This window comes from Ictidomys tridecemlineatus, chromosome 1 (assembly GCF_052094955.1).
Source record: "Ictidomys tridecemlineatus isolate mIctTri1 chromosome 1, mIctTri1.hap1, whole genome shotgun sequence".
Taxonomy (NCBI): domain Eukaryota; kingdom Metazoa; phylum Chordata; class Mammalia; order Rodentia; family Sciuridae; genus Ictidomys; species Ictidomys tridecemlineatus.
Window position 1 is genome coordinate 217,454,248 of NC_135477.1, and position 24,979 is coordinate 217,479,226.

Consider the following 24,979-nt stretch of genomic DNA (forward strand, 5'->3'; position numbering starts at 1 on the left):
AATATTTTTAATTTGAATTCAACCAGTTTTTAGGTGATGGTGGTGATGGTGGTTTTACATAATTCAACCGTCCTCCACCCAAAATGCCAGTTTGCTAATGTTTAAGCACCTGTATTCTATATGAAAGTGTGTATGTTTTTGAGTCATCCTGTGATACTTTTATCAGAATAATTTTACTTCTTCAAATATTCCAATATTTAGTGGCTTAAAGCAACACACATTTCTGGGGGTCAGGAGCTCATGTGTGGGTTGGCTGTTCCTCCTCAAGACTTCAAAGTATCATTAAGGGCTCCGTTTTTCATCCAGAGATTCAACTGGTGATGGATTCACTTCTGAGCTAACTCAAGTTAATCACAGGATTAATTTCCTTGCAGTTGTCAGACCAAAGATCCAGCTTCTTGGTGGCTGGTGGCCAGAGGTCACTATCAGCTCTTGGAGGCCACCTTCAGTTCACTGCTGCCTTGACTTCTCCTCAGATACTTTACAATATGGTACCTTGATTGTTTGAATCCAACCAGGGAAGGAGAGAGCAAGTTTGCAAGCAAGACTGACTTTTATAAACATGACATGAATTTGAAAGTGACAGGCTACCAGTTTTACCACATCATCTGTGTTAGAAGCAAGTTAAAGTTCATGCTCACATTCAAGGTGAGGAAGCTGTGAGTGCCAGGGATCAGGGAGTGGAATGACAGATCTTGATGTCTATCTGCTTAGAAATAAATCTACTGCTGAGTCAAGTATCCTTTCGAAAGATTTCCGGGTAATCTAAATTAAGTAATCAATTGTTTGAATGGCATTTAATTGTTATACAAACATATGCCTCCTTAAAAAAACCAATATATACATATTTTAAGCAGAGACAAGTATTCCTATAACTGGCTTGACAATAAAGCTTTCCATTTCCAAGATCATATTGGAAAATAATATTTTTGGAAATGACAATGTTTTATTGGTACTATATCTAATGATATTTTTCTCCAATTTTCCACATTTTTTTCTAATTTAAAACTGATTACATATTTTATAAAACCATGTATCATTATATTAATGTTCAGTTAACAGATTGAATTTAGAAGATAGGTTATCTTGATTGGCATAAGCGTACTTGTATTACACTAAATTTTTCTGGCACTTAGAAGAGATGTTATGTTTTATTCTACACAATTTTAAAAATTGTTATAATCTTTATATAGCAAGATCTATATTTTCAAACATATTGGGCACTTTGAACATCTAGAAATGCTCATCTAATATAAATAAATTACATTGAAATAGTTTGCTTCTATCTTCCAAGTTCTGACAATTTATTCAGTGAATATTTGTTAAGAAAGCATCAACTAAGTTCTGGAAGCTAAGACACAAAGCACTATCTATTCACATCTTATTTGATACTAAATATTCAGGGGTAGGCTGGAAAAGTATTTTTATGAAATAATGAATGAATGAAGACATTAATAATTAGAGTCTAGTTGGTATATTTTAGGTCACAAGTTTCAGAACTCTAGAATTAGGACTGGAACTCAGGTCTTTGTCTCACATTTTAATATCTTTTCACAACTTCTTATAGCTGTTAGGTAATAAATCACCTCATTTGTCAGAGAAGGTGATTAATGGTCTGCCATAGGGAGATTGCATCCTTTAAAGTTGTTTTTCCAGAAATAGTTAAAGCTTTGTGTTGATCCTTGAAAAATCTCTGGCCTGGTTCCCACTGAGACCAGCTAAGCCATGAGTCAGCTGGTGATAGTTAGAGTTCAGGTTGGAAGCATGAAACAGAATGAGTCTATTTGACACATATCAGAACCAAGCCTAGGAGTTAGGTCTCAGTAGGACGAAGCTCTACCTAAACGTGCCAGCCAGTCATGGATGCTAATGTAGATTTCAATTTACACACTGGTTGTTGTTCTCCTTTGACCTTCATCCTATTCTGTGTGAGAACATGTAGTGAAAGACATCTTTGAGAAACAATCTGTGTAGTCTAATAGCTTTGCAAAAAGAAACTATATTTACAGTCTTTATGCTATGTTTTTTGAAAATACTTACTAAATGTTAGTAATACCTATAGCCAACATCTTTTAAAAAGTATTACAAACAAAATATCCATGTTAAAAATAATAGTGAAATAATAATATGATTAAGTGATTCTTTAGCAGGTTTTAAAACTGCATTATACTTACATGGAATTGGCTTGCCAGATTGTAGTTATTAAATGCATTGATTTCACACTGGGAAAACTCATTTCCTTACAGTGTACCTTTTGATAAATGCAGTTAGCAATCATATTTTGGCCAGGATTACTACATCTTATTGTGCAATATATGCCTGAGTCTTTGTTTTGTTTTGCATGAGCATGAATTTGGTTGCATTAACTAAAAATTTCTCATACTGAGAAAACTTCAGGTAAAAGTCACAAAGGTAGAGTCACTCACTCTTGTAATCCTGTTGAGTATATGCACACCCTTGTTTTTTTTTTTTTCTTGTGGTTATTTCCAATTAGTATTTCTGCTTGGCATGTGAGCTTGTTGTATTAATTATTTTCCATTTACCTTCAGTCTTTGTGCATCAGACAGGCTTCAAAACAGGGTTTCTAGGTCTGCTATTGTGCTTTGCTCATCCAAATATAAAAGCTCAGAATAAAATCTTCTAATGGATTATACTTTTTGGTTGACTACCTATACATCAAGGATAGTGTGGGATGATGAACAGAGGAAAAAAAATAACAAATCTGATTACAGAGAGTTCTGGGGACTAGGAAATTAAAGACAGAATAAAATATATGGGCAAAATTATTTACACAGAAATATTTCTGAGAAGTAAATATTCTGTTTCATACTTAGACTAAGGTGATTTTTAAGGGATTATATTCAAGAGAATTCTATTTTTTTATGTGGAGTAATATTCCATATAATTCATAACAATAAAAAGAAATGTGTCATAAAGTAATGAACATTACCTTCAGAGAAATATTTACTCTTATTTTCTATGAAGAGTAACTCATATAAAATGAGGGCAGAAATCAATGTAACATAATGTCATAAATAACATAAAGTCATAGTGAACTAAAATGTATGAATAGATGTTTAATGCACATTGTCATTTGGGTTACTATGAGGACAATGCCAATTACTTACACTGTAACCCAAATATGATTAAAAAAAATGGTCTTCTTTCCCAAAACAAACAACCTCAATAATAAGAAAAATTGTTTTTCCTGTCCAAGGTCTATTGAAGGCAGTTGCTATAAAGCTTATAATTCTCAGTGTTCTGTAAGATGCAACCTCAATAAGTTGTCGAGTCCACTTTATTAAAATAATTCCTGACTGCCATGTTCACCTCCACACTTGTGACTCTACCTTCAACATGGTAGCCAGAGTGGGATCCTGCTGGGATATAACTCAGTCCATGTTATTCCTCTTCTTAAAACCCACCAACATGTCAGCTGTAGGGGTGAGCACCTTTAATCCCAGCAACCCTGGAGCCAGAGGAAGGCAAGTTCAAGGCTAGCCTCAGCAGTATAGTAAGGCCCTTTCTCAAATAAAAATAAGAATGGTTGGGAATGTATAGCTCAGTGGGTTAAATCCCCCCAGCACATGTGTGTGTGTGTGTGCGCGTGCGCGTGCACGCGCACACACACACACACACACACACACACTCCCTCTGATCTCACTTGCTCAACTCGTACCAGCCACAAGGGGCTTCCTTGCAGTCCAGCCTTACCTCAGGTGCATTTCCCTGACAGTCCTCTCCACCTGAATATGCTTTCCCTAGCTTCCCTCAGGTCTCTGTTTGAATATCAGCTCATCAGAGAGGAATTTCCTAAGTACATCTTATAAAATTGCACACTCCCCTCTCCCACACTCCATATCCTTTCTCTTTTATTTTTCTCCATAGAATTTATCATCCTCTTGACTGAATGTATTTTTATTAATAATTAAGGATGACAGAAATATTGTTACCTATATTATATAGGTATTATATATGTGTATATACATAAACATATATAATATAGGTAACAATATTCCTGTCATCTAGAGTGTCACTCCACTCTAGATACTGGAGTGTGTTTTATATATATGTGTATAAATATGTTAATACATAATGTACGAATGCATATATATATATATATATTTATAACATACTCCAGTATCTAGAACATGTAGTATTTGCATTTATTAGTAAGTAATAAATCATTTTATAACTGATTTGCACAAGTGGAAATAAAAATGTCAATTTCAAGTCAAAATTTATGTAGAGAAATATACATATTTTACCTTGTTTAGCTGAACCTATTCTTAATCTATAGTCAAGAAGAAGACACTGAGTATGGATATTATTTGATAGTTTGTTTTTATCATTGCTTGGTTTTAACTATTGGAAATATTATCTTAAAAACATGACAAAAATCCTGACACTATTCTGATCATCCTATAATGCTATTATTATTCCTGATTCTAGCATTGGCATTTCATGTTTCTTTCACTAAACTTTATTTTTCTTTTAAAATGATAAATATTTAAAGCATACTTAAGCTCTTTTTGTAGCTGATTTGTATATGTGAGTTCATATGTCAATTCATACCCAGAATTTCTATATAGAAATACTCATGTTATATCCAATGTAAACAAATACATTATATTTACCATACTCTGTTAGCATCTTTCATGATATAGAAATTAATTACCTGATTTGTTTTCACAAAAATTCTAATATTTATAATTAAAGTTCTAGACCACAATGATGGAAAATAAGGTTTACTTTTTATGTATTGAAAATTTGTACTTCTTCCATTTTCCTCTTTCCAATGAAAGTTTTATTAAGGCATAATATAAACATGTTTGCCTGGATCTCTCACATTCATGGAAAGGTGATGCTTTCAGTTTTTCTACCCACAGAACATTATAACAACTTCTGATATGAAGGCCATGGGCCTTTTCTACAGAAAGACCTTAAAGACTTATTGTGATCTTAGAAATTTTAGAATTCTTTTTTTTTTTTTTTTTTTTAGTAGAAAATAGTCCTTGAGGGCTGGGATATAGCTCAGTTTGTAGAGAGTTTACCTTGAATGCACAAGGCTCTGGGTTCAATCCCCACCACCAGGAAAAAAAAAAAAAAAAGAAAGAAAGAAAGAAAATAATCCTTGAAAATTGTCTCATCCAACACTTTCCATGTAATAATGAGAAAAATGGAAATATCCTTCATTCTATATAAGATTGTTGGCTTAATTTTCTTGCACCTTCAGTGGCTTGCTGTCTTGTCAGTCTTCAAGGCTGTCACATTTACCTAATTGTTTCCTTGATAATGATTTTCACCTGATGACTGCAGTCCTGGCTCTTCCATGTCACTCATATCTCATTGTCAAAGTGACTTGCTGAGACAGGTCTACTTGGCCACCCAACCTAAAGCACCTTGTTTTTATTATCCACATAGCATCCTTCCCTATCTTATTTCTGGAATGATTGGATTATACTTATTATGCATTGTTTTTTTCCCCTCACTACATTAGAAGTCTTGATTGTTTTGTTCACTGCTGTATCCCTAATGACTCGGATATTTCCTGGCAGTTAATTGGTGCTCAATAATTATTTATACAATAAATGAATGATGTAATCCCTATTATTTCCCATATTTGCTTTAATGATTGAAAGTCACCAGCGGCCAGAGAATATAGAACCCAATAAATATAGACCCTCTTCCAACACATGTGAGCATGGATTATGAACAACATATGCAATCAACTGACCTCGTCTTCATAGTTCACCAGGGTAATAGGCCGAGGTCCTTTGTCAGACTACTACAAACATAGCAATCATGCTGTGCTTGTTAGTTTGTTGTAATATGTATCTCCCATCACTAAGTGCAGTCTGCCTTTTCTGCATCTGAAAGAAAAAAGAAAAGGCCCAGTTCAGCTTCCTCTTGTTGTTTTCCTTTCCAGAAGATATTTAATCAAGTATATTAGATGAGTTACACTAAAATATAGAAAAAAAAATGGCTTTAATATTTTCTTATCAGAAAATCAGGTTAATTGTACTTATTCAACAAATGATTTTTGAGCACCTACTAAGTACTAGGCTCTTCTTTTCTTTAATTTTGCTTCTAATACTTGGAGCAGATAATATTAAGCAAATCTTGTATATAAGCCACTCACATTCTTTGATGTAGGAATTATTTCTTTTGTTATATACGAGAAAAATTAAGCTTAGAAGAGTAAGGCAACAAACTCAGGCTTGCATTGGTAGTAGCAAATTGGTATCTGAACATAAATTTTTATAACTCCAAGGCTCCTCCCTTTATACTTTAGAAAAAGAATATTGAATGAAAGTTTACATGATAACAAAACTGAGTTTTATAACACTTTCAAAGAATTATAATTTATACAAAAAACAATTGCACATTCAAATAGAGAAATTGGCTATATGTTTTGATCATATAAGTATATTAAATGGTGCCATCATATATAACTTTCAACATCCACACATTGCATCATAGTCTATATTAGACCTAATCAAGAGATCAACCAGATAAAAAAATTTATCAGTTATTGTCCAATGTGTTCTCATTAAGATACCTCTAACTGCTTTAAAGTGTTTAATGTGGTAAACACTAGATTATGGCAGGCAGAAGTCCATCTTTATTGTCAACCAGCACTCCTATGCTAATCTTTCACTTGGCTCACTGTCTAGTCCTTGGTAAACAATAGTGTGGAACTCAGTCCTGCCCCACGGATTCTTCTGCTTGTGAATTGTGAGTTTGTGCTTTAGCCATGAAATAATATGGAGGCAAGGAGAAAGTTGTTATTGTAAGCATCAAAGGTAAAAGAGGTTCCAATAGGAAATCCAGTGTCTGTGGCAATGTGGTAGTCATATAACCCAAATTACCAGTATAACATTGAAGTTTTGAGAGTAGCAACTGAGAAAGGGCACTTTATGATTGAGTGCCTGGGTATCACATGAGCATATTGATGCTTAGGACTTCAAGCTTTCAATCCAGTTAAATCAGCACACAAGATATGCATACAGTATTTAGACCATGGTAGCTGATGCATCTGTTGATGACATTTTGTCTGGTTCAGGATTATTTTGGTAGTCACAAATGTAGCTATAGCTTTTTGGTATGTAAAAATCAGAGATGGATAAACTCATAAAATAAGGGAATTTGGCTTTGTCATATGAGAATATGTGTAATTCAAAAACAATCTAGTGTATCATCCAACAGAATTGGTTAAAACAACAGAAACTTAGACATCCTTTTATTCATCTAGTCATTTCAAAAACATTTATTCATTGTCTACAGGTATACTAGAAGCATAGTTGGATACACAATGTTCTTACAGGAACTTCACAATCAAGATGCAGCAATGATGCAATGCACACTCACATTAAAAATTAAGTGACAATTCAAGAGGCAGCACAGCCAATCTATGATAAAGTGCCATATGAATAGTATGAACAATAAAGAACATGAGTTTATAAAGAGGAAAGATCAAGAAAGGTACAATACAAAAACAAAGTGTTGTTTCTTGGGAGTTGAGTGGTTGTTGATGAACAAGTAGAGGGTGTTCCAAGTTGGGCATAGAGGAGTGCCAGGAGTATTCAAAAGGAGGGTGAATGCATGAAAGATTCACAAACAGTGTTCAGAAACAGTGGAAATCACAAAAAGTAGTTCTTGGACATATTGTTGGGCCCTTGATTATTAACACATTGGGACTTTATTCTGAAAATAATAGGGAATCACTGAAGGTTTTCTATATAAGAGAGGTAGAGAAAATACATCATGCCAGAAGGACTAAGCTGATAGAAATTGTATACAATTTCTTGAAAATATGGAGATGAGAAAGGAAGACAGTAGTTAGAACAGTGGTTCTTGACTTTAATGTGCTTAAGAATACACCTAGGGAGCTTGTTAAAATTGCAGATTCCTGAGCTTTAATCCAGAGATTCTGACTCAGTAAGTCTGAAGAAGGTCCATAATCTCCATCTTAACATGGATCAATGTGATTTTGATCTAAGTGGTCCTCTGACAGCAATTAGAATAATACAAAATTAGAATAGCCAAAAATAATCCAGGAATGAAGTGGTAAAGGTTTGAACTGTAATTTTGGAAGTAGGAACCAAAAGGAAGTGATGCTATTATGAAAGAATTGATGATGTAACAATGTTCTGGTAGAAGAAATCAAAAGGAAGAGAAATAGTCTACGATGATATTATTAATGTATTGAACATATTTAATATTTTGCCTATATAATTGGACTTACTTGTCAATTAAACCAATGAAAATGTTTCATATAAAAATAATGGTCAGATGTGAACTAAGGATAAAATAAAAAAATATGGAATTGTTTATGGTAATATATGTAAATAAAAAAGAACTCCATAAAAAATTAAGTGACTATTTTGTTTCCTATTTAAATATATTATAATTTTTCTTGTTTCCCTACTATGAATTTAACTAAATCTTAGTCAAGTTTCCTGTATTTCTTTTTATTATTAGGTTTTTAAAGTAGACATAAAATTATCTAAATCTTCTTCTTAAGGCCAACTAATAATAATTTGAGTATCTCCATAATTATGATTGTCTTATATCTTGGATTTGTGGAAACATTCCTAATTTAATATTTTCCCTTTCCTGGAGTTCTATCAGAATATGGACCCCAATTCTTGCTTTGTACTTTATGCCATGTGGGGGTAGCTTCTACAAAAAAGAAAACTTGAGATGATTACTGTTAGGGTTTATCTTACATCAATAAGCCACCAGGAATAGTATGGATGACACCTATAAGGAAAAATTAAATTTTCAGTAGAAATTACAAAACTTATCCAAGGAAGTATTTTCGTCTCAGATTGATGCAAATTTTGAGTCATGGTGATTTCACTGGTTTTCAGCAAGCAGTAACCAATAATAAAAAGCAACTATTCTAATCCCAGCTTTAAAATGATTTGGGGGTTTCTTACACTTCATACCTTCCTTTACACATGTGAATAAAAAATTAATTTTTTTCCAGTTAATGAGTTATTTTCAAAGAATACCTTCATAGATAATGTGAGGTATAAAGCAGTATTAGAAACTAAAAATGTTTATTTTGCATGGTATTGCCTAAAATTACTGAAGCTCTTAATTCCATCAATAGAAGGAGGAAAAAAGGCTAAGAAATTCAAATAACTCAGTGAGTTATGGATCAGTGTATAGAAGTGTACAGATCCATTTCAGTTAAGTATAAATGATCATTTTCCTTTTTTTTTTCAAAGGATGTTTATTGTGAATGAGGGAAGGCTTTAAATTTCTGAATGGAATAAGGGGAGAAAGACAGAGATAGATGGGAACCTGGAAAGTTTCAATCCAAAGCACAATGGGACAGACAGCAAAGGAAGATTGGGGAAAAGCAAGTACTACCACAAACTGGGAGCTTTTGCTTTAGGGGGGCAAACTACCTCCATCTGAACTATCAACATGAGTTCAGACAGACTCACCTCCCCTTGGTCCTGCTGGGGTTTACATGAAGTGTGTTGAAATCATCCTCTGGCACACTGATACTTTTTTTCCCAAACATAAAAGGACTATTTCCTCTAAGAGAGAATATTATATATGGTGTTAGGCTGGTGATAGTATTCATCATCTGGTATTTTCTTATTCATCAGTGGTCAGGGGACTCTTTTTTAATGATTCATTTGGTAGATATTTCATACTTTAAAAGCCATACAGTCTCTGTCACAGTTACTGAACTCTGCCATTGAAACATGAAGACCATCATAGGTGGTAAGTGGAACAATGGATATGTGCCAATAAATCTTCTCTTACACAAACAGGTGGTGAGCTGGATTTGTAACATAGCCAGTTTGCCTGACCTTATCTATTGCAATATTTTTATTGTGGATTAATAGGCTGATTTATAACACCAGTGACTTTTCCTAGTTTAAGAAGCTAACTACTTTTCCTAGCATAGTCCTACCTCGCACCAGAAATTCCAGATAAATAAATAAGGACCTAACACAATATTAGATCTAGTAAAATTGTTAATAAAAGAAATGGAGAAGGCTTTAGGATTACATAAATAGTGGTTAGAATTTGGGTTCCAGTATTTCCTAGTAATATAAATCTTGGCTAATTACTCAGGATGCCTTTCTCTCATCAGTAAAGTAGGAATAATACATTCCTCATCAAAAGGCTGTGGCTAACAAATGGCTATGGCGTAAGTGAAATGCTCACTGCAGCAGCATCCCACATGGAACAGGCCCTAGGAAAACATTTACTTGCTTCCTTTTCCTCTATAGGCCAGAAAACACGAATGGAGGAGAAACTAAAGTAGAAAGAAGATGGTAGAAGGAAGGAGTTTCACATTTTTTTTTTTTTTGATCTGGAATTGAACCCAAGGGTCTTAACTACTGAGCAACATCCTCAGCCCTTTCTATATTTTATTTGGAGCCAGGGTCTCACTAAATTGCTTAGGACCTTGCTAATTTGCTGAGGCTGGCTTTCAACTTGTGATCCTCCTGCCTCAGCCTCTTGAGCTGCTGGGAATATAGGCACGTGCCAAATATTGTTTAGCTCATTAAAACATTCATTGTCAGCTTAAAGGCACAGTCCTAATACAACTTGAACACAGCTCATAATTTTTAAGAGCTCATACACAGCACAGTTCTTTGCTTGCCCAATTTCAAATGTGTGTGTGTATATATGTGTGTGTGTATGTGTGTGTGTGTGTGTGTGTGTGTGTGTGTGTATATTTACATACATGTATAGATACATATACATAATAAAATATGTATATATTTATAGATAAATGTTACTTATATATAACAGATATTGTGCTGAGTATTTTACATCTATTATTTAATCCTTACAATAACATGCAAAGTTGGTTCTGTTATCATCCTTATCAGTGGAAAAGCTGACATTTAGAGAGGTTAATTTAACCCATCTGCTGTCAGACATCTAGAAAATAGTTGGAACTGAAATTCAATGATTCTTAGCCCATTCTCTTAAAAAATATGATGGATGACATGCTTTTTAAAACAAAACAAAAAATCTTTAATTGCAAAGAGACTACTGGTTCTGCCATTTTGACTAAGTTGATTCATTATATGGGTTACTTGACCAACATCAATGAAGAACTGGGTCAGTGAGTCCAATCTGTGGTTTTTAATTGGTCAATAAGTCCACATCTTTGAACCTGTACAAAGGCCACTTGCAAATGAATCTAGATCTACATTTGGCATGCTCCACAAGCATTCTGAACAATTTAATGTGTTTAAAAGATGAGATTTCTATTATTTATGCATGAAGAAAATATGCTATTTTCCATGCGCTGAGCCAGGGGAAAATTAGTCAGCCTTAGCAATATTAGACCATGGATCTTTCCGTTGTTTTAAAATCACAGTGTCATGCTAAGAGAATAATTGTTAATTTATTCTCTTTCCTCCAATACTATGACAAAATGACATTGCTTAAAATGAAATAAAGTCTTGTATCATTGTAGCAATGATAGCAAGTCTGTAAGATGACTGCATAAACAAGCAAAAACATGAAAAATATCAAAAAGTCTATCTTGAATTTTAAATTCTATATAATTCTATATTTTTTCTCTTATAAAGTTCTTATTTTCTTCTGTTATGCTCAAGAGTTACATAGAAATTTAACATTCCCCCTGAAATAAATATTTCCTTTTTCCATTGTTTTTAAAGAAGTACTACTCTATTATTTTTTTTTTAATTCACAAACAAGGTAAATAACTGGGCTATAATCCAAGTCATTTTGTGAGTGTGCCCCAGGTACTTATCCTAATTTTATCTCTTTTATAGCAAACATGTATTTGTTGGAGATGAATGCCAGGAGTCCCTTTGAAGTCTTGTTTACTTCAGATCTTATTTTTTTATATTTTATATTTTTAATTAGCTACACATGACATTACAATTATCTTGGAAATTCATACACTTGAATCATAGGGGTATAATTTCTCATTTTTCTAATTGTACAGATTGCAGAATCACATTGGTCATAGAGTTACCTATATACATACAGCAATACTTCAGATCTTAAAGGAGAATTGTGGTTCTGCTGGAAAGTAACACATTTATTATCACTTGAAGAAAAGTCATTTGATATAATGAGTTAGACATTTTTATCTTTCAATTAAGAATAGCTATAACTATATTAGAAATTGAGGGGGTCTTGGATAATTATCTAAAAATATTCTCAGACCTCTTGGAGCTAAAGAATTTAAACATGCATGGCTAATCCTAGAATGGCATTGTTTCTACAAAGTGGGAAGGAATCGCCCTTTCTCCTATTTAAAGTTTCTAGTTTGGGCATCAGGAGTTCAACATTCCATTCTTAACAGCCACATGATTCAGGGAGGAAGAAAGAAAATATGTGGTTTATTACACACACACACACACACACATATGTATAAAATGTACATGGTACAGCATAATATTTTGCACTAAGTCTGAAGTAAAGACAGACCTTAGTTTACACTGGTAATCTTCTTAGTAACAACAGCAGCAAATTCTTATTGAGTGTATGAAATGGATTACTTTATTTAATCCTTACAAAATCCTATCATGCAAAATTTGTCACTAAACTATTTTACAGATGGGGGATCTAAGACTCAGCAAAGTTATAAAACTTTCCCCAAGTCACACAACTTTTGGGAATTCATATTAGTTCTGATACTAATCCCCGTCCTCTTGAGTAGAACCCTTCAGTTCACTCCCAAGGAAATTGACAATGTACAGAGAAGACCCGGTACTGGGGCTAAGGAGTCAGGTAGGAAGCATAGGTCTGGGGTTTGAGATTTGTAAATAGCTGTCTGACCTGCCAACCTGGATTGCCTATGCTGTGCTCCCTCTGACATGGTACTAGCTTCTTGGTGCTTCAATGTCTTTATTTGAGCAATGAAGATAGTAATAAATTAATTCTTGAAAAGCAGAACAACTCCTGTCTCATATAGAAAACTCAATAAACATTTGTTATCATTAGAATCTACGTACTCCACCTTTCATACCTTTCAACCTTGCCCCAGAGCCTCCTTTACAGATTTCTGGAAAATTTTTAAACATCAGAACCATTTAGAGAACCTGAGGTGATAATGAGAAACCAGAAAGTTTTCTCTGTCACTATCCATCTTCTATCATTAACTTAATTCTTATCTCTTCTCTGCCAACCCCATTTCCTGATCCTTAGGCAACTATCTTGAATCCTTACTAGTTGTTAGAAATCCCTGCTGTGGTGTTCGCTAATAGCTAAATTGTTAGATAATAAGGAATATTACATTTTAATGGAAAACATTTGTGAAACCACTTTCTGACCCTAAGAAAAATTTTGGAGGACCAGAGGAGATGGGGGATAGATATGTAAGGACATAGGTGTGCTAAGATGGGAGAATCAGTGAATGGCACAGGTTCACTTTGCATTTGAGAGCTACTCATCTTTTTATAAAAAATTTTACCTAATTCAGTGTTACTTTAAAAACTAAACTCCAAGAGGAAGATGAGCTCTATTTTAAAGAGGTTCAGTACTTATTTTTAAACTTGAGTTCTGTTTGGATCCCTCACTTTTTTATGCTACAATTTGAAACCTTTGCCCAGAAGTTTAATTTGGGGTTACTAACATAGAGTGCTTACAGTACCCTGAAGCTTTCTCTTCTAATGATGGAATATTCAGTTCCATTTGTGTGCTGCTTCTTCCTATCTCTCTCATTTTTATCTGTTCTGTTAGTGACGATATGTTTCTTTGCCCTGTGAGGTTTTTATTATAGCCTTTGTGGTTTTTTACTATTCAATACCTAATATTTGCAAATATCTGTAACATAGATATAGTTACAGATAATATAATTTTTTGATCTGCAATGCCATCATTCATTGTCTCTACCTCTGAACATCTACATTTTTCTAATGCACCATCTTTTCAGGTAACCACCATCTGAAATTTTGTGAACCATGTGACCTTCCAATTCTTAAATAGTATCTACAAAACCACATATGGTATGTACTCTAAAACTTTGTCACTTAAGTATGCTTCCCAGGCCTGTAGCATTGACATCATCAGGGAACTTCTTAGAATCGCTGAATCTACTCAGAACTACTGAAACAGAATCTGCGTTTGTTTAGAACCCAAGTGATTTTTATACACATTAGTTTGAGGAGCACTGTACCTAAAATGTATTATTTTGTTTTCCTTGTGTTGTTTTATTTTTTTCTTTTCCCTTATTTTTTGAGCTTTATAAGAATGATATAATGGCAGGCCATCTCCTGCCATTGCTTTGTACACAGGGTGTTTCTAAGATTCATCCAGATTGCTTTGTGTAGTCATTCATGACTGCATGATATAACATTTACATTGATATTTTTTCTTGATAAACATTTGTCTGCACTTGACACGTCTGTACCTATGTTTTGCAGGTTAAGATATTTTCTATGCTATGCATTTAAGAATAGAATTATGAATCAAGCATGTGAATGTTAACCTTGACCAGATATCAGCAACTCATTTACCACCTACAGAGTGTTCTTCCCTTGATCAACAGCTTTTCCAATGCATGGTATTACCAGACTATTTTGCTGACATGCCAGATATAAAATGCTTTCCTGCTATGGTTTTTGTGCCCATCTCTGATTACTAATGAGATTAATCTATTTTTTTTCTCATGTTTAACAACCATTTTGGTTTCCTCTCCTGTGGAATTTCTTTTAATATATTTTTTCCTAATTTTCTACTTTTTTCTTAGTGATTTATAGGCACATTTAATTTATTTTGAAATGGTTCTTTGAAAATTACATTCATTGCAATACTTTCTCCCAATCTGACTTGTTTTCTAACTCTCTTGGTCTCACTTTTGATGAATAAAGTTCTAAATGGTAGTATAGTTTTGGTTATGAAATTTTTACTGTTTGTGCTTTTGAATATTTTAAACAAGAAATCCTCCCTTGTGTGAATGTCATAGTACTCTAATAATATCAGTGGATAGGTGGTAATATACAGGATTAGAGAGTTAAAATAATATTGGTTGAAATATTAAACTACCCATCAATGGATATTATTAAATAACCCATCTGTTGATATTTCACTTTCAAAAGGTCTATGTTTAGTTTCTCCCTTTTGTCATTTAGGCAAGATTACAGGTTTTGGATCCAGCTTGGCCAGGGATCAGTCCAGGCTTGGACAATAAACACGTCTGACCTTAGATAAGTAATGGCCCCTTTGAACTTAGTTTCCTCATTTGAGCATAAAATGGAGTTACTGCTCTAATTCTCCTATTTTTTAAAAAAATTATCTTAATTATAACATGCAACTGAATTTAATAGAGGGTTTTAAAAATGCAAATTGTTACTTTAAATTTACATTTTCTAAAATGAAAGAAATATACTTACATATTGTCATATAAATGCCTACCATATTACTTTTCAGCATCTCAAAGTGAAAGGATAAATTATTCCCATTGAGAATCTAAAGATCCTTCTATTTTTTGTCCTTTGGTAATTGGGCCTAATTTCATAGTTATAACTTCTTTCTTGTAATCTCTTTGCATCTTAAGATTGAGAGTGACATTTCAAAGCATACTGTTTTTTTTTAATTTAATTATCAACCACTAGAAGTTAAACATCCTATCTTAATGTCAGCTCGAAACTTTTGACAGATGGACACTTAGCACCTGAATAACTATCCTTCAGGTTCACAAATCACTTTGAAAGTTCCATGACATCTGAGGGATTTGAAACATCTACTCATGTATATGGCAGCTTATAATTGACCATGCTTTTGTAGTCATTTCAATGATAAGACAACAAATTTTCAAATCCTTATGTCTGAACGTCTACTATAGGATAAGGACTTGTGATAGCTATATGAATACAAGCAACAAATCCAACATCTATATCATGGCCAAGTGGACCTCCTTGAATTGTCACCATTTCTAAATAGCCTCTGCTTCACTTGGCCTCGGGGTTAACAGTTGCATTTCTATTCCTCAGTGTCTTTCCACTGAATTTTCCCATATGTTAGAAAACTGGCTCACTTGCAGGTTTCTGTTCAAATGTTGCTCTATCAGGAAAGCCTTCCTTAGCTGTCCTGCACAAAATAGCATCCTCAAACATCAGGCTTGAACTTCTTAATTTGCTTCAGTTTGCTTCTTAAAAGCCCCATCTGATACATTTAAATATGCATTTGAGTGTTTATCTCTTCCAACTAAAACAAGAGAACTGGGAATTTTCCCTACTTTATTGACTTTTGTATAGCCAGAACTTAGTATTTAACATGTGTTAAGTGTTCAATAAATATTGGTTGAATGAATGAATTAAGGTTGAGACAATCATGTGTCTCATGGATGTCACATTGGCTATACTCAGTATCTACAAGAGGCTAGCAGAGTTCTTTTAGTACCTGTTGGTAGGCTCACCCTGATTTTCAAAATGGCAAAATGCAAAGAAAAACATATATTGTTGCAAGACTAAAGAAAATAGTGTATGAACAGTGTCTAAAGAATGCCAAATTAAATATTCAATAAATGCAATAAACTTGATTTTTATCCTTTCCCCTTTCTCTCCTGTCACAAAGGAAATGTGGGTGTTTGCCTAGTTTAGGGAATTCCTTTTATCTGTGCCTTATAGTCAGTTGCTTTCCATCATGTTCTCAGGAGCAATACACTATTGTTTTTTGCCTTATTCCCTTTGCATCTTACCCAATCTTAAACCTGATCTACCCAAGAGGAATTTGACAGTGTACACAAAGTCACCAAATTGCCTTATGGGTGTATTGAGTAAGAGGTGATTCCTTCTGCATAATTATTCAGCTGTCCTCCTAATAGATTTATATAATTTTTGCCATTTTCTGAATATCCAAATCCCCATAATTTGTCTCTAAATTTTTATCTATGTCAATCTATCCCAAATACCTTCATGCCTCTATCCTCCCTCTTAAAGCATACACACATAGTGTCACACATTTATATACAATGAGAAAAGATAATTTCACCCTATACTTGGAATTTGGCATAGATGCCATTCTCTCTGAGAAGATTCTCTGAGCCTTAAGAATTAGCATTTTTGTGTTTCCATGTAGATACTTCATATCCATATCAACATGTACTGTTCATTCATTCATTCCCTCTCCCCAAATTATAGTTGCTTATTTATTTATCCACTTACAAGAAACAAAGCTTCATAAGGATGGTATTTTTGGTATATATTCATGAATGAAATACCAAAGTATACATGGAAATTGAATAGAAGGTAAGCAATATTTTTAACTTGAATTGACAAGAGCAGTTTCAATATAAAATTACAAAATTGGTTTCAGATTATACTGAGTTACCAGCCAGTTTGAGATTAGATTAGCACACTGTTAAATTTGCATTAGTGTGCTAATGGAAAACCAATGTATTCAATTGCAACATTTCTTAGTTTAACATTAATTTTATATTGGTACTTATTTTATATTGGAGAAACATCACAAAGGCTTGATATATTGGAAACAATGGTATCAAAACTTTAATATTGGTATTTATTATAATGGTGATATTGATGATACATACCACCTAATGTCTATGTAGATATTTATATATGAAAGCAAGAGACCTTCACATATAACAAAGAAATGTCCTATACAACATTTCTATTCAATATTGAAGACTTGGGTGAAATCTGAATTCTCTGGATATTTCTAGTTAGATGACAGTTGGGCATTGTATAAGACAACATCTGATGATAAAATTTTCTAATTTTAAAGTTATGAATCAATAAACAAAATGGGAATGCATAGGATATATGCATATTAAAGTCTCATTTAAGTTTTTCATCAACCAGAGCTAAAGGAACCCTTAGTTAGTGCAGCTTACCAGTTCATTCTGTTTGGGGTAGAAACTGTGCTTGCTATCTGCTAGTTTTTCATTGACATCATTTCTGCTAGAACTCCCCACAATTATTGATAGGAATATTCTTCCTTGTTAATTGCCCAGCAGCACATTGAGTGATTGATTGTATCATTAGGGAAGATTTGAAATGTGTTGGCAGAAGAAGATGGTAGTATGTGATCTCCATCTAATAGTAATGGCATCAACTAACTGCTTGTTTAGATTTGTTCAGGGAAAAGACCCTGATCATTATGAAACTGCTTTTCCACTTTTTATACAAATAGGCTGACTGTGTAAGTATTGATAGCTTTGAAGGATGTCCCATATAGTAATTCACAAACTAATAATTCACAAAGATTCTCTCAGACTTATGCTTTAAAAAAGTTTAGTTGATGGGAAAAGATAGATAATTTATGTGACATATAATCAGAGGCAGTCAATGTGTCTATTGAATATTTTACATTTCTGTTGTTTTAACTGCAATTAGGAAATATCTAGATTAAGAAAAAGTTCTTAAATGGAAGTCTGAGAATACTCAACTATTGAAGAGTATAAGATTTTCTTTCAACATAGAGCCAACTACAGAAATAAATCAAGCATATATTTTCATGAGAACTGGGTTTATAAGCTGATTTTGCTTGGAAGTATTTGAGACACATGGACAAGTCAGCTACCAGTACCATGTGTTTTGGCATCCATACAGTGAGAAAATAGGGCTGCATCAGTAGTTAATGATACATAAAATCACCCGACTTTTTTTTTTTTTTTTGTACCAGGGATTGAACTCAGGGGCACTCCACCACTGAGCCACATCCCCAAACCCTTTTTATATTTTATTTAGAGAGGGAGTCTCTCTCTCATTGAGTTGCTAATGCCTTGCTTTTTGCTGAGGCTGGCTTTGAACTTGAGATCCTCTTGTCTCAACATCCTAAACTGCAGGGATTATAGGTGTGCATCACCCTGCCTGGCACATGACATGCTTTTAAAAATATTGATGCTGCAGTTCTGCCACAGAAATATAGATTTCATTAGTCACAGCAACTATTAAGGAAAGTAAACTGTTCCTAAACTTTATTGTGAATCAGAATCATTTGCAAATTTTATGAAAGTATAAAGCTCCAAGCACTATACTCTCAGGAGCCTGAGCCTGTATATCCTGAAGTAGCTCTCCAGCTGATTCTAATAACATCAAAGTTTGGGATCACTGGTCTAAGATTCAGAAAGCTCCACAGGTACATCTCCTAGGTATAGTAAAGGTTGATAACTACTGATTACAATGATATTTAGGATTCTTCCAAACATGATAGGATTCATCAAATTGCTATCTTTAATTAAACATTGTGAGACATATATATATATATATATATATTTGTGTTAAATGATATATCATTAAAAACATCACAAGATTCTGTGGGTGTATAATAATAGGAGTACTATTTTTTATATAAAAGACAGGATACACATTGAACCTCATATTAAGCTTACTATTAATAATCTTCTGAGATTATAAGAGAAATTGAAAAGATTTTTCAAGTTGGGAGTATATTAAGTGATTTTTTTGTATTTAAAGATGTTGATTGTAATTATATACTAAAAACAATTTATTATTTTAAAAGATTCTGTTTTAGAAATGAATGGGGAATAAGAAAGTGTACATGAATTAAAAGAAGAGTGAGAATCAAATTAGATTTGAAATATTCAGTTTAATCTGGAAAGAGGATCAAAAATCACTTGCACTATTAGCATTTGAGAAGTTAGGAGATTCATTTTGGTATGATTCTAGTGAAGAAAAGGTGGCAAGCATTTCAGAGGAAAGAAGAAAGTTGTATACTTCTTTGAAATGGTTCCAAATGTAAATAGTGAAATTAATTAAAAGAAAAAAAGCAGTTTATACTGCAAAACACTTCCTTCTCTTTCCTTTCACATTTGGGAAGATGCTGACTCAATGTACTCTGAGGCATAGAAAATACTTTGGCCACTGCTGGTAGTCATACTTTTTTTTTTCTGTATGGGGAGAGTGCCTTTTTTCAGCCTTTCACAGGAAAACTGGTGCTTGGGATATTTTGGCTTTATCCTCCTAGACAGCCTTGCTCAGGTTTTGTGCATGGGTCACATATGAACAGAGTGCCCATACCAAAACGTTGAAGGACAGAGACATTTACAATCATTAATAAATAACACAGAGATGGTAAGGTTCTTTTGGACAGAATTATATAGAACTGCTGCTATTTAAAGAACAGGACATATGTACATTCCATGTACTGTTTTTATTAATGAATGAAGTGAGAATTTATTTTTGTTTATTTTCCCAATGCCATGTATACCAAATATTCACTAGGTGGAGAGCATTGGATTTTCAGCACTCTGAAGAGTGGATATACAGTGTTCCCAAGTCTGGTGTGCTTTAGTTTCATCATATGATATGCATGAAATATACATATTCAATTATGTTAAGACTGCATGCAAAGAATAGAATAATTATTCTGCCTACAATATATGTGAGTCCTAAATATATGTCAAATAATTGATGGTTATGCGGTGACTTCCACAAAGACTAATCTAGAACTACTTTAACAATGAGTAAATGACGTCTGATGTCTAAATAATATGGTACTATTAAAAAGGTACAGATAAATATGCTTATGTGTTTTTCTGAAATTCTCTTGGTTTCTTAAAAATATTCAAGATTGTAGGAAGATACTAATTAGTGGAAGATAAAGGTTGAATTTGGATTGTAGCATCAAATATGACTCTAATTCCTGTGGAATAATATTGGTACAATATGTTTTGAAATGCTTTGGTAATAGAGCTGTGTTCTGCTGTAAGTGGCAGAAAGAAAAATTGCAGGCAGGCTCTGAAGGTAGTAACTGTTGAAGATAACCACAGGTTTGTAATGGTAAAGGTGCCCAGCCTTCAGTGTGGCCAGCGACCTCAGCCTTGGCTCTATAATTAAGAACTGCTCCTCTTGATTTCCAGCTAGGACCACTCTCCAGGACCAAGATACTAGGCACATTCTCCCTGCTGTGAGAAAGATCCATGCAATATTTTATCCTATGTCAGGGAAAGAGACTGAATTAATTCTAAATATTGGATCTTCATCCTGATCCATTTTTTTTTTTTTTCCAGCGATGCGCCGATATTACTCTGGACAACTTTGCCAGGTCATATCTTTTATCTTTGGAAGACCTGAGAACTAGCCAGGAAAACTCATTTTCTCAAAGAGGAGTGAGGCAAGCGGAGGTGAAGAGCAATCTCCGGGGCAGTGAGAAGCAGTGGGGGGAGGGAGGTGCGGGCACTGGGAGGGGAAGGATCAGGAGCACTGGTCTGACTCCTGACTGGCTGGAGTGGTTTTAGAGAAAGTCAGAGCTTGGGCTTGTAGGTCGGGAGCTGTCCAACTTTTCAGGAGCTCGGAGATCAGGGTTTGGGTGCCTTGGACCCGGAAGGCGGCTAAAGCTGCCACTGCTGCTTCTGCAGCTGTAGCTGCTACCAATTCCTGCTCTAGTCGCCGGCGCACGGAGGAAGCAAGGAAAGAAAGGGAGGAACGAGGGACCGACCCTTGGCAAAACCGCGCACTAGACTCCCCAGTCTTAGTGACTTGGGGAGCACGGGATCGTGTCTCTTCCACTATTTTTGTGAAGGGAGCCCTATCGCGTTAGTGATCGCTCCCGCTGGCAGAGCCCCCTCTCGGTAGCCTCAAGTCTCTGGTGGCTTCAAGTCGGAAGCTGAGCCAAGCCTCTGCTCGCCTCCAGAAGCAGCGGCGGCGGCAGCATCGAAGAGGCGCTCGGGCCATCGCGGTGATCCCCGGCTGGGAAGCAGGGCGCGGAACCCCGAGCCAGGATGGAGGCAGAGGGCAGCAGCGTGCCGGCCCGGGCAGGCAGCGGTGAGGGTAGCGACGGCACCGGCGGAGCCACACTCAAAGCCCCCAAGCACCTCTGGAGGCAAGAGCAGCACCACCAGTACCTGCTTCGGCAGCCCCAGTTCCGCGTTCTGCATCCCCACCACCACCTGCCCCCACCGCCGCCGCCCTCACCCCAGCCCCAGCCCCAGTGCCCGCTGCAGCCACCGCCGCCGCCCCCCCTGCCGCCACCCCCGCCGCCACCGGGGGCTGCCCGTGGCCGCTACGCCTCGAGCGGGGCCAGCAGCCGCGTCCGGCATCGCGGCTACTCGGATACCGAGCGCTACCTGTACTGCCGCGCGATGGACCGCACCTCCTACGCGGTGGAGACTGGCCACCGGCCTGGCCTGAAGAAATCCAGGATGTCCTGGCCCTCGTCGTTCCAGGGACTCAGGCGGTGAGTGGAGAGCGCCCCTTCCCCCCATTCTGTCAAAAGGTCACCTCCCCTCTTCTCAAATCCCCCTAGCTGCTTTATTTATCACCATCAGTGCTGCACCCAGGGTCAAATTATATTCTGGATATTGGGGGCGGGCGAACAGGGGCGTGGCTGTCCTTGCTTGAGAGGGGAAGATTCAGGTGTGTGTAATAGACCCCGAAAGTATGGCATGATTGTTCATTGGGATTTTGTATGTCTGTGTGTGCGCGCGTTATCCAGTTATTTGTGCCATGCACCTCCCCTCTCCCCACACGCTTCCATCCCACCCTGGTATTGAGATTGAACAGCGAATTCCGTTTACTCTACGGTGAAGGAGAGGAAGGGTGAAGGTGGGGCGGGGGTTCGAGCCGGAAAGCACCCAGTAATCTGTCCACTCACCCCAGAGTGAGGAGGGGTCAGCCATGCAGTTCTGACTGGAGACGGCGCGGGGAGTGGATAAGACAGCCTGGTCCCCGGATTGCAGCTAAAAGCCTGAGAAACAACTGAGTTTCTCTTTGTCAAGTCGGGAAGTAAATTGAACAGCAAAAGGGGAGAACAAACACGTGGGTGACTTGGAGAGTTTGGAGCAAAATGTTCAGCAATTCTTACGAGCGGGAAGGAGGAAGTGTTGGAAGGAGGGAGCCAGGACGCTGTGGGAGTTTACACTGCGTCGGTGTGTGTGTGAGTGTGTCTGTATCCAGAGAGTGTGTGTATCAGTGGTCCCTGCAAAAATCTAGGAAGAAAGCACCTCGTTTTAGCAGCAAGAAAGAGGTAGAGATTTGATTATAGTGATTTCCTCTTAATGTAAAGTGCTCCGGAAGACAGGGCAGGGAAGCTGCTTGTCAGCTGGGAGTTTTAATAGAAGCGGACCACTTGCTTTTCCAAGGAAATGAGTACTGTAAAGGACCAATTACAGCTTTTCTGGGAGTCAGCTCCAGATTCTTGTTTCAGGCGTGGAGGTGGATGTTGAGCCTGCATTGGTCCCTCTCTGTACCAAGCCATGAATCTCCCCACACCACCCAGCACACACACACACACACACACACACACACACACACACAGAGAGAGAGAGAGAGAGAGAGAGAGAGAGAGAGAGAGAGAGAGAGAGAGAGAGAGAGGGAGATGAGATGCTGATCCTTGGCATGCCTAATGACCAAGTGGCAAAGTGGAGATGTCATCATCTAACCTTGGTCTTGTACAGGAATTGAAGCCCTGCATGTCTAAACCCCATGCTGTAAATCAGAGTTGGTTTTGAAAACAGGAAAAGCCTGGGGTGAAATTGTTTGTCCAACTCTGATTGACAGTAGGTGGGGTTTATCAGAAAATCATAACAGTGTTCAAATGAGGGTTTATCTGATGGTGTGTGTGTGTGTGTGTGTGTGTGTGTGACAGCAAATCTTCTGTAGTGTTATATACATTAGGAACAGGGGAATCTAGCCAAACAGAATCCCAACCTTGATGTGTACACATCCTTTCAGTTTGCACACATGGTCTTAGCCCTTTGCCTTCCTCAAGTCCTTAAGTACCTTGTTGATGTCATTGTGCCTGTTTGATGCAAAACATAAGAACTGTTGTTAGTAATCTCAATTCAGATCAATTTAAAGTTTGATGATTGGTATGGATTGTAGATATTTATAAGTCAATTTACAAGTTTCATTTTTATGATGCAGACTGCTAAAACCCACACATAGTTTTACTCTTTGTTTCAAGAGATGGTCATTCTTTCTTGTGGTTGAAGGCTATACTTTGTGCATCCCCAATGGTAGAATAAAGGCAAGCATGATGCTATATATTTGACCTATTAATAGGAAACCTTTTATGGGATGATGAGCCCTTAATAAACATTAAGTAAGAACAGGAGTTCTAGTTTAATCTATGGATTGGCTGATTCGTGGAGTCTCTTATTGACTTTATTTTTAAATAGAATATGTCTGGGAGGATGGAGGAGAAAAATAAGCTAATAGGACTAGCAGTATTGCATCATTTATTTGAATTTATTTTTTGTTATGCTCTCTACACTGATTAATTGTTTTATTTGAAATTCCTTAATTGAATGGTTCAAAGAAATACTAAGATGTACAATACTAACATGTTACTTCTGCTGTGGTTCTTCTTTTGTATTATTGTCATTCTGGTTAAAGATCCTTGAACTTAGACTTCTTTACATTGTTCCCTTATTTCCCTCATGTTTTCACATTACATGTCATGCTTTCCTTAATAGAGTTGCTTTTACAAGTAAATGTATTTCCAAGCAGTGTATGGATATTAGTTTTACTCCATAAAGAGGACCATGTCAATGCTTTGAAGTCATCAAAGAAATTTCTCGTTACCTTTGTTGAATCCTATGATGACACTAAGGTGAGATGGTATTATCTCCATTTTATAGCAAGAACACGGAATCCTACAGGATGTAAGTAATTTGTTCAATATTACAGACTGGAAGTGCCAGAGCCAAAGACTGAAACCCAGTTCACCTGACTTCACAAAGTTCCTCCTAAAATAAATGTATACAGTACCTGGGCTTATTTAGACTTTATCAGGAATACATGCAACTCTACATAGAAAAGGAAATTTGTATCAGTTGATACTGTAGGACATAGAGCCCAAATGAACCCAAAATGAGATGTGATTTAAATCCGTTTAAAAAAAAATAGCAGATAGTACAAGCTTCTGGAAGTACTATCTGCTATTTTTAACTTCAAAAATCCTGTCCAGTATTAACAGGTTTCAATTATTACAATAGAGGCAAACCAGCATATTTGTTGACTTTGTACAGTATATAGAATAATAAATATGAGGAAGGGTTCAGAAAAATTAGGCTAATTAAAACACT

The 24,979-nt window shown here is 35.9% G+C and overlaps 1 protein-coding gene and 1 long non-coding RNA gene across 8 annotated transcripts in view; one reads left to right on the top strand and one right to left on the bottom strand.

Annotated features, from left to right (window-relative positions):
• LOC120885863 (uncharacterized) overlaps nt 1-22,821 on the bottom strand; it is a 222,604-nt gene extending 199,783 nt beyond the window's left edge. Inside the window, exons 1-2 of the long non-coding RNA XR_005728615.2 lie at nt 22,546-22,821; nt 5,738-5,873 (exon numbers count right to left, since the gene is read on the bottom strand). This is a non-coding gene — a long non-coding RNA (uncharacterized LOC120885863). The remainder of the gene's footprint in view (nt 1-5,737; nt 5,874-22,545) is intronic.
• Pde4d (phosphodiesterase 4D) overlaps nt 1-24,979 on the top strand; it is a 1,337,035-nt gene that overhangs the window by 515,476 nt on the left and 796,580 nt on the right. Inside the window, exon 1 of one of the 7 annotated variants that reach the window (XM_078016198.1) lies at nt 21,206-22,128. The exons of the other annotated variants lie outside the window; for them this stretch is intronic. Coding sequence (XP_077872324.1) covers nt 21,674-22,128 — 455 coding nt within the window. The 5' untranslated portion in view covers nt 21,206-21,673. Of the gene's footprint in view, nt 1-21,205; nt 22,129-24,979 lie in introns of those variants that run through there. 7 annotated transcript variants of the gene reach the window in all.